This window comes from Gracilinanus agilis, chromosome 6 (genome assembly GCF_016433145.1).
Source record: "Gracilinanus agilis isolate LMUSP501 chromosome 6, AgileGrace, whole genome shotgun sequence".
In the NCBI taxonomy this organism is placed as follows: Eukaryota; Metazoa; Chordata; class Mammalia; order Didelphimorphia; family Didelphidae; genus Gracilinanus; species Gracilinanus agilis.
In genome coordinates, this window is record NC_058135.1 from 45,853,214 (window position 1) to 45,864,478 (window position 11,265).

The following is an 11,265-nucleotide window of genomic DNA, read 5'->3' on the forward strand; positions in this document are numbered from 1 at the left end:
TAATTTAATTCCTTACAGAGTCAAGCCTTGGATACAGAGCTTGGGGTGTCCCTTACTCCCCAAAATATTGAAAAAAAGATCAGAAGTTAGATTAAGGAGGCAGGGAGATGGCTTAGTGAATAGAGAGCCAGGCCTCCAGATAGGAGGTCCTGGGTTCAAATGTGGCCTGTAGCTGTGTGACCTTGGGCAAGTCACTTAATCCTCACTGCTTAGACCTTACTGCTCTTCTATCTTAGAACCCATACATAGTATTGCTTCTAAGATGGAAATTAAGGGTATTAAAAAAAAAAGAAATTAGAGTGAACTCAGTCATATCTCTTAGACCCATGTTGACAAATGTATGGCATGAGTGCCAAAGTGTGCTGGAGGAGGTTGCTGCCTTTCCCCCTTTCCATGCACACCTGAGGACATTTCTCACATTACCCGCCCCTCTGCCTAGCAGTCCAATGGAAGCACTTCCTCCCTCCTCTGTCTGGGGTAAAGCAGGAGGCTCACATGTGGCATGAGGGTTGCAGTTTGGATCTCTAAGGTCTCTAAAAGGTTTGCCATCACTGTCCTAGACTAACAATACTTAAGGGAGTAAACGGATATAATTCTAACCTGATATTCCCTCTCTCTGAAGAAAACTAAGTGGTCTCTGGCTCCAGCTTCCTAGTCTCTCCCATCTTTGCTAGAAGCTTGAAGAGTCCCCCAAAAGACCAAAACTTGAAAAAGTCCTAAAGAGGAATGAATACCTGGAGCTCTCCTGCTCTCATTAACTCTATCCACCCCTCACACAGGGCAGGACATTCATCTCCACCAATGAGGGGAGTCTCATGCTAACAGGCTTTGAGACATTATATTTGCTAATTTCTTTAATGTTTGCTTTTACCAAAAGCAGTTGGATTCTTGTGGAGACACGGGACTAACCTGACTTATTGAAATAGCACTTTAGTTGGGTATGGTAGCTCTTAGTTTTGGGGTATGAAAGAGCTATTCTTTATAGGAGAGATTTCTAGTCTTTGTATGAACCTAGAAGAATGCCAACTGGTTCTTTTTTTTTTTTTTTTAAACCCTTAACTTCTGCGTATTGGCTCCTTGGTGGAAGAGTGGTAAGGGTGGGCAATGGGGGTCAAGTGACTTGCCCAGGGTCACACAGCTGGGAAGTGTCTGAGGCCAGATTTGAACCTAGGACCTCCCATCTCTAGGCCTGACTCTCAATCCACTGAGCTACCCAGCTGCCCCCTGCCAATTGGTTCTAAGAAAAGAAGCCCAGAAGTAACACCTAGTTGCAACCAAAATACCAATAGGATTACACTCATGTCTAGGACAGAGATCTGGGCAGGGAGAAGCAGAGGCTTGACACCTAGGAGGAAAGCAGAAAAGACATTTCTCAATATTCAGCCTGGGATTAGAAAGGAAGCAGGATCAAAGTGAACAGCATAGTTATGTCACTAGAAGATAGAATGATTTGCTTCTTCCTTGTGGAGCTTTGACCATCCGTAGGTATAATGCCAATGGATGTCCATTGAGAGTTTATTGATGTTCCTTCATGTATCAAAAAAGGATAATACTCATACCACCGACCCTTTAAGTTAGTTTTGAGGAAAGAACTTTGGAAACTTTAAATTGTATCTGTTTCTGCATTATCTTTTGTGATATGTCATTTTGGTTGAAATCAATGAAGAAAATCTGACATCATACACATGTGTAGTTGGAAAAGGGAACAGTATTTTCATAGGAAAATAATGTCTTAATATTATTATGAAAATAGTTTTGACCTCATGGACCTCTGCAAGGTGAAGAGGGGGTCCCAGATCAGATTTTGAGAACTGCAACACTAGATACAGTATCTAAGGTCTCTCCTAATTTTAAATCTATGACCGTATGAATTCATTAAACTTCTTTAAAAATTATTTTTAAAAATTTTCACACTGTTGCCTTTTGTCTTAGGTACTAAGTACCAGTTCCAAGGCAAAAGACTGGACCATAGTGTTAATTGAGGTATACATTTTCAGACATGGGTAATGTTTTGATTTGTTGTGCTTGACTTTATTGTTCAGTTGTGTCCAACTTTTCATTACCCTATTTGGGATTTTCATGGCAAAGATGCTGGAGAGGTTTGCCAGTTTCTTCTCCAGCTCATTTTACAGATGAGGAAATGGAGACAAAGTTAAGTGACTTGCCCAAGATCACACAAGTAGTAAATATCTGAGTCCAGGTTTGAACTCTGAAAGATTAGTGTTTTTTTACTTCTGGGCTGATCTCTAGCCAATGAGCCACCTAACTTCCTTCTTGCTTGTTTCTACTTATTTATGGAAATGGACAGTGGTTCTGTTGGGTTGGAGGTGAGTCACTGGGAGGAGACGGTGATTTCTTTTTAAAAACTTCAATAAAATTAAACAAATCTATTCTAATCTATTATGACAGAATGCCCTCAGGCTAAAATTGAATCTTTTTTTTTTTTTTTTTTTTTTTACTATCTGTCTAGGTGGAATTGCAGTTCTTAATCCCAGACAATTTATTTGATTTAGGGTTAGAAATTCCCAAGAACCTTTCTGGTTTGGAATGCAAATGACTTTGAGATAGAACAAAAGATAAGTAAAGAAGACAAGGCCAGGCTGGGATTCTTTGTTTTTGTTATGTATACCTTTCAGTAGCAAACCTCTCAGGATTTGGTGATCTATTTTGGCCAGATGTAAACCTGGGTAATGCCATATAAACAGTAAAAAATCAATGTAAATGTAAAAAATGTAAAACCAATTTTTTTTCATTTTCATAGTTTTATTTTATAATGAGGCATTTGAACATCTGAACAAATCAGTCTCTGGCTGCATGTGCAGCTGCTGCTTTTTCCTTCATTTCTTTGGGTTGCATAAACACCAAGGATGTCTTTTGGCCAGCATTTCACACCAAAAGTTACGTTCTGAAGATTTTTCTGCCAGCAAGAAAAGAAAAACTGTCATCTCCATACTAAATCCCTATGAAACTTGTCCTATTGGTTTGAGGAAGCCAACATTTCATAGTCACTTTTATTTCTTTGGTTCTCAGTTTCCTCATTTGTAAAATAAATGATGAACTAAATAAACTCTGAGGTCCCTTCTAGTTCCAGAGTTTATGATGTTCCTTCCTGAAAGGAGTAAATTCACATTTGATTGCAGGGAGATTAATCTAATCTATTCTTTTCACTTGAGGGTTGTAGATAGCCTTAAGAATTATAAATTCCCACTGTTCCCTGGGACAGTAAGTCTTTAAGCTCAAAGGAATCTACTATTATTCTCCACACTTAGCAAACTATAGCCATGGCTCTGAGCATATCTCGATTGAATTTTTGAAATTTCATGTGTTTCACAAGGGCAACAAGCTGAATGTAAAAGTCTAAATAGGGGCAAAGAAAGCAAGAGACGATGCAGCTAGGCTGTATGGAGATTCCAAAAGGATTCATCATGTAGGCTTATTTCATCTTATTAAACAAATGTGATCCTGATGTTTTATGTATTAATTGGATTTTTGGTAACTAGAATCCTATTTTAAATGTCCTACAAGTCCTTGGAAATAAAGGTATTCTCTGCACAAGAACTCCCAATCCTTTTCTAATACAAATGACACATGTCTGAAATGGCTACCTTATCGGTTTAGACTTCAGTATATATCGAGAGTATTTATTTATTTTAAACCCTTACCTTCCATCTTAGAATCAAATACCTTGAATTTGTTCCAAGGCAGAAGTGCAGTAAGGGCTAAGCAATGGGGGTTAGGTGACTTGCTCAGGGTTACACAACTAGGAAGTGTCTGAGGCCAGATTTTGAGCCCTGTACCTCTTGTCTCTATACCTAGCCACTTAGCAGCATCTTCAATATATTAAAAGGGGTATAATATACTATCACTTTAAAAAGCAATTTCATATATTAAGTGCCATAATGAACAGAAGCATTAAATATGTTAGATGTCTCAGGATTTAATGAATAAATACACAAAATACCCTTGGATTACCCTAAAGCTTTGGATGGAATTAAATCTGAAAATGAGTGAGGTAGCATACTGATGGGGGACCTGAAAAGTGAAACAGACAGACCTCTAAATCCTTATTACATGAGGCTTGCCTGAGCTTCCTATGCAATTAAAAGGTATTCTTATGGCAGTGTTTTAAGGGAGATAAAAAATATGAAAGTAATCATCCATCCTTGCCATATTTTGACTCTGGCAAATAGTGATAACTAACAGCAAGTACTGGAATGTTAAATGAAAAACATAGGATATTCACAAAAAAACTTTAAAAATATAATTTTATTTATTGACATTGAGAGACAAATTTATACATATTCCACATATCTAGAAAGCAAAAAAATGACAAAACCAGTCCAATAAGAGAATTCCAAATATTCTCTTTCTTAATAAGAACTGCAGTGAGATTAGCCTTTAAATGAAACTTCTATTACATAAACTACTATTCTACCTCCGAGGGTAGGGTAGTGGGAAGAAGTGATCCCTCTGCCTTTGAAAAGGAGAATATAAGCCCTTTGAAGGCAAGAACTGTTTCGTTTTTATTTTTGCATCCTTAACCTAACACTTGGTGACTGAAACATAGTAGAGGTTTAATAAATATGTATCAAAATAGAATGATGGAAAACAGCATGATACAGTAAAGACCCTCAGTACGAATTCTACTTCCAACCTTTACTATTAGTGTGTTCTTTGTTCAGTCATTTTTCAGTCCTGTCCTACTCTTCTTGGCCCCATTTGTGATTTTCTTTGCAGAGATTACTGGAGTGGTTTGTCATTTTCTTCTGCAGTGCATTTTACAGATTAGGAAACTGAGTCAAATAGGGTGAAGCAACTTATTCAAGATCACACAGCTAGTGTCTGAGAACAAATTTGAACTCAGGTCTTCTTAATTTAAGCTCTATAATATATACTATAGAGTATGTAGTATAGGTAATACAAAACACATTATTTTAAAAAGGCCTTTGGAGGCTTGTTTTCTTTATCTATAAAATGAGAATTGGAATAGATGAACTCTGGGGTCCTTTCCAACATAGATTTCAATGATCTTAAGTGCTATGAATCTTTTCATTAAAAGTCAATAATAGCATTCAAGTCCCTCTAACATAGGGATTCTTATCCTAAGATCTATAAACTTGTATTTAAAAACATTTTGATAACTATATTTCAATAGAATTAGTTTCCTTTGAGTTTTATTTTTGAACTTAAAAACATCCTGGGGGCAACTAACTGGCTCTGGAGTTGGGAGGAACTGGGTTCAAATCTGACCACAGACACATCCTAGCTCTGTGACCCTGGGCAAGTCACTTAGCCCCACTTGCCTAGTTTTGCCCTTCTAGCTTGTTGTTACTAAGAGATAAAGAAAGGGCTTTAAAAAAACATTATTTTGAGAAAAAAAGTCTATAACACAAAAATGGTTAAGAATCCCTGCTCTAACATTTGATTCTCCCATATTTATTCTTTCCCACTTATCAGCATTTCCATCCTTTCTTTTAATCCAAATTAATCTTGTTTTCATGCCCTCTGCTCTTCTTGACCATTTTTATCTGTATGACATTGCCCCAGATTAGTTTATTCATTGCCTACATTTCCTCTAGCAACCTATCTCCATCACATTAAAGTCTGGCTCAATGATTATCTCAATATTAGGAAAGCTATCAGCCTAACTGACCATCTCAATAACAAAGTCTGGCTCAAGACATTTGTTTTAAGAGATTTATCTGACTGACCTCAATCAGGAATTGACCATTCCTTTGCTTCATGTTCTCTGACAATTGTGTGAGATTTATACCATATTATTTAGATCTTACTTAACGATTTTGAAGGCAGTGTGATCTAGGGCCATGTTGGTGAACCTATGGCATGTTTGCCAGAGGGGACTGCTCCCTTCCCTTTCCATGCATACCTAAGGACATTTCTCTCATTACCTGCCCCTCTGCCCAGCAGCCCAAAGGAAGCACTTGCTTCCTTCCTCCCTCCCCTCTCTGGGGTAAGGTGGGGGCTCACATGCAGTGTGTAGGTTGCAATTTGGTGACTTGGTCTTTAAAGGTTCACTATCAGTGATCTGGGGGAAAGGGCTCAGTCAGGAAACATCTGAATTTCTTAGCTTAATCTCTTACTTGCTATGTGAATTTGGGCAAATTTCTCTGAGCCTCAGTTTTCTGATTTATAAAATACAGTTAATCATGCTTGCACTCCTTACTTCCCAAGGGTGTTATGAGAAAGCAGTCTGGAAACTTTCAAATGCTATACACCTGTGGACTCTTTATATGAGTCCACAATATATATACTTATTTTATCAAGTTGCTTCCAGGCCTAATTCAATGGAAAAAGCGCAAGATTTGAAGTCTGATAATTAAAAAAGAAGTCCTGGCTTTGTAAACCTTGGTAGTAGGTAAAACACTGGAGTTAGAGTCTTAAAACTAGAGACTTAGAGATATAGAGATCTTAGAGATCTAGGTGATGATGCAATTGATCTTGTAGTCAATAAGATATGAATTCAAATCCAGGCTCAGATACTTACTGTGTGACCCTTGACAAGTGACGTAACTCTGTTTGCCTTGGTTTCCTCATCTGTGAAATGGGGATACTAGCACCTCCCTTCCAAAGTCATAATGAGGATGGATTAAATAATATAGTAACTGTAAAGCATCTAACATATGGCAAGCACTATATAAATTTTAGCTATCATTATTATAGGAACACCTCAATCTAAGTCCTGCCTCAGATACTTACAGGTAGGGATTGGGTTGGAGATTCTGGACAAGTTACTCAGTTTCCATAGGAAGCCAACTGGAACAACTAGGGCTACAGAGGAACTGGAAAACTTTCAAGAAGAGCAAAGAGATATTAAAAGAATGCTATCAACCTCCAGAGAAAGAACTGTTGGAATAGAAATGCAGAGGGGAAAAAAATGCAGAAGATTTATCACTTGTTTATTTGGGTATATGATTTGGGGTTTTGGTTTTATAAGATTATTCTATTACAAAAATGAACAATATGGAAATAGGATTTGAGTGATAATACATATAAAACCCAGTGGAATTGCTTGTCAACTCCAGGAGTGGGGAGAGAAGAAGGGAGGGAGACAACATGAATCATCATGTAGCCTTAGAAAACTTATGTGTAAATTTGTCACACATAAAAATGGGGGGGGGGAATGGAAAAAAAAGAAGAGCAAAGAGAGCTGATCAGACTCAATAACTTGTAAAGTCTTTTCTAACTCTCGTATCTATGATCCAATGACGCTTACCAGTGAGAAGCCTATGAAAAATTTGTTTTGTTTCTCCAAGTAGTTTGTAAACTTGTGGAGGGCAGGAATTTCCCTCTCTATATCTTTTGTTTTCTTCATAGAAACTACTTCAATACTGTGTATATTTGGGCATTTGTTCACTTTTTGCATCCTTTGACAGCAAGGGACCCTGCTCATAGTAGATGTTCAATAAATATTGAATTGAATCTATCCTGTAAAGTTTTATGCACATATGTAATCCCCAATCCATATGTGCTTTGGAATCATACGTTATTCTGGTTGAACATCAAGGAGAAATATGGCTCAAGCCTGTTTCCAGGAGCTACTCGACCAATAGATGAATCAAGAACCATAAATCAAAGTACGAAGGGAAAGTAAGTAGCGAGACAAATTATTCTCAGCCAACATCAATAAATGATCTCATCTCCCAGACTTCATGTCTTATTGGGAAAAGGGGGAAAAATAGTTCTGGAAAACTCAGGCATTGAAGCAAGGAAAATTCAAGGTACTCTGTGGATTGATATCTGTGCTGCCAGCCATGGGTTGCACCTGGGAAAACCTCCCTGGTGAGAGATCTCTCATTTCCTTCTCCTGGCTGAGCAGCCTTGCCAACACTGCTGTTTGATGAAGCTCTTCCCTGGCTCTCTACCAGTCCTCTCTCTGGGACTATAGGCTGGCGAATCACCCTGGGATGTCACCCCTATCTATACCTGCCAATATCACTCTGGGACAGTGTCACCACAGGTTTAGAATGAGATCACCTGGGTAAACATACTTCTGATTTAGTCAACGTATTCTCCATTGGCATATTAACCAGTCTTGGCTGGGATACAAAAGGGGCCAGTGGAGAAACTCTAAGACTTCGGAGTTGTCTTACTCAATGAAAATTGTTTTAGATCCCACTCTTAGTTGAGTTGACAGGCTGAATCCCATTTCCCTCTTCCCTATCCCTAGAAGAAGAGTAGGTGTCTCCTGCACAGTACCTTTTTTGAAGGATTTCTGAAGCTGGGAATATACTCTTCCAACTTGCCTCCTCTCCCTCTTCCATTTTCCTCTCCCTCTCATCTCTGACTTCTCCGACTCTCACCATTATCTCAAGGTAGAGCTAGAAACACCAGAGGGGATAAGCCCAAGATGTCGGCCTCTGTGGGAAGGGCCCTCATTCCTTATACTTATTATCTCCTGCTGCCTTTTAATTTCTGACATATGGTTATTAATATTTGGGCTTTTTCAGTTATTCTCATTATACTTTCCCCAGTTATATTGTATAGGTTGTTTAATTGAACACAGCAGTAGATCACAGTCGGACAGCTAAAAACAAGAATGATTGTAATTTTTCTTTTTATCATAACCGTAAACACATATGGAATTATGCATAAATGTATAGGAAAATGATGCTTATTAACTTGATTACAAACACCTTTTCTATTTTTATTAATATTCTTACCCAATTTCTGTTTAATTTCAAAGTAATGTCCACTGCTTACTATATTTTGCTTCCTGGCCTTATTAATGTCAGAGTGACCTACCGGAATCTAAAAAGAAACACCTTTATTATGCTCTTTCTAGTTGACAAGGAAATAAGAAATGATCTATGGTGCTAAGAGCTGTTTTTAGTTTAGTATGCCACCTGAAATTTGCCTAACTTTACCAAGAAGATGTCATATTATGACTCTGACTTTAGCCAACAAAAGAATTAGTGCTGGGTTATAGCTGGTGGTGGATTATTATACATGGCATAACTTAAGAAAATTAAACAAGTAATTTGTCCAAATATTTTCAAAAGTAAAATTAAAATTTTCTGTGGGAGGATATATTTTTAAAAAATGTTGTCCTATCTAACGATGGGCTGACTTTACTGGAAATCAGAACAATAAAGGGTGAATGGGAAATCAAATCCTACTGTGATAATAACAGTTGAATACAACCTGAACAAAATAGCACATTTTTGACAGGATTTAATAAAACTACTTGTTTGGAATATAACAAATGGTCACACAGCTCACTAATAAATTTTATTTCATGGTATCTTATAGAGGTAGTAATGATATAAAATACTTACATTTTCGCATTTAATCTTCACCTCAATGCTGGGAGGCAGATACTACTCTTACTGTGATCTTAATTTCATACTTTCTGGAATTTCCTCAAGGTGACACAGCTAGTAAGATCATAAAGGACATTTTGTTCAATACCTTCATTTTATAGATGAGAAAACTCAGATGCAGAGGTGTGACTTGTTCAAGGTCACATAAATAGTAAGTGGCACCGAACTGGGATTTTAAACCAGGTCCTCGACTCAAAATCCAGTAATTTTCCTTCTGAAGCTGGAATTTGAACTTGATCTTTACCTCCAAATTTAGTTGTCTTCCTATAAGGCTTTTTCCAGGACATAAGAATTGTTTTGGACCAATTCTGACTTTGGTCAGGCTAGTCGTTCAGGTTTAAGATTGAAACATAGATCATCTGGTTGTTGAAATCTGCTAGTGAATTGGATTTAAAAGAGGCACAGTTGTGCAGTCTCAACCTTGTTCTCTCTTCCAGAGTCATCAAAGGGCAGCGGCAAGACAAAAGTCAATACAACTGGTCATCATGTAGGATGCAGTGGATGATCTTGGCTTCTTCCATGTCTGACCAAACTCCAAGCACTCTACACTGCCTGCTTCCACCTCCTTCCTGGCAATGGAACGAATTGTTCTCATCTACCCATTCTGTCAGGGGAAGTCTTCATTTATTTGGGGAAGACATCCCCCTAACTTACCAAGAGGGTTGAGGCCTTTTGGTTACCCTCAAACTGGTTTAGCCTGTCTACCAAGGTGGTTGGAGTCACAAGTAAGAACTGAATGCCGGGGAAGATGGCAGCGTCTGTGGTGGCCTTTGTGACCTTTATGACCTTCAGCCACCTTCTGGGCAGCAGCCTCGGGGCCAGCCAGGGCTTCCCTGGGGCCACCAGATGTTTTGGTGTGCAGGTGTTGCCCAAGGGGGAGAAAATTACCCTCACAGGCCACGTTTATGATGAAGATGATTACAGGAGAATTCGCTTTGTTGGTCGCCAGAAAGAGGTAAATGAAAACTTTGCGATTGGTTTGATAGCAGAGCAACCAGAATGCAAAGTGGAAAGTCCAGTGATATCATGTAATGGTGGAGGAGGAGCTCTGGGTCATCCTAAAGTGTATATAAACTTGGACAAAGACTAAAACTGGGACTTGTGGGTAAGGTGGACTTCAGTTTACACAACATCACCACCACTGAAACCTGTTATACACTAAAACCAGTACAATTTTCTGCATATAAGAATTTTGGTATTTTAAGAAAAAGTATATTTAAGAATCATAAAACATAAGCTTTGTTTAAAAAATATTCTATGTGTAAATAAGTCTTGACTGATCACACATGTTAAAACCAGTGGAAATGCATGTTGGATATGGAGAGGGTAAAGGGGGGGGGGTGAAGAGAAAAGTAAAAACAAGAATCATGTAACCATGGAAAATTTTTCTAAAAAAATATTTAAAAAAATAAAAAATATTATATGAATAGAACATGATTGTTGAATATAATTTAAGTTTAAAGTGACTTTCCCCCCTTGAAATACAGTCCTTGAATTGCATTATATTTTTGAGTGTATGGTCAAGTCAGTTAGTCTTTTAACACTTTGGCCTGGTCTCTTTTATGAAAAATCAAAACCTTTCTGTTAGCAAATGTTAAAATAAAGTTACTTTAATCTGTTTATATATTGAATTTTTGGTGATAGTTGAGAGATTATAAAGACAACCTTACAAAGAATAGAAAAAGAACTGAACTCTCAAAGTAAAAAAAAAAAAAATGAGTTTGCCTTTCAGTTCTGATACTTACTAGCTTTATAGCCATTGATAAATCATGTAGTTTCTCAGAGCTTATCTGTAAAATGGAATGTTTTTTCTTATGATATCAAACATGAACATTTCAATATTAAGAATAGAAAAGCGGGGGAAAGGGGGGGAGGGGGGAAGCTGGGTAGCTCAGTGGATTGAGAGCCAGGCCTAGAGGCGGGA

General features: G+C 37.8%; 1 protein-coding gene across 1 annotated transcript; it reads left to right on the top strand.

Annotated features, from left to right (window-relative positions):
• Positions 1-10,089: 10,089 nt before the first annotated feature.
• Positions 10,090-10,431, top strand: LOC123253055 (NADH dehydrogenase [ubiquinone] iron-sulfur protein 6, mitochondrial-like). Its single transcript, XM_044682333.1, has one exon. It carries the CDS (start codon positions 10,090-10,092, stop codon positions 10,429-10,431), a length of 342 nt encoding a protein of 113 aa, XP_044538268.1.
• The last annotated feature ends 834 nt before the right edge of the window (positions 10,432-11,265 follow it).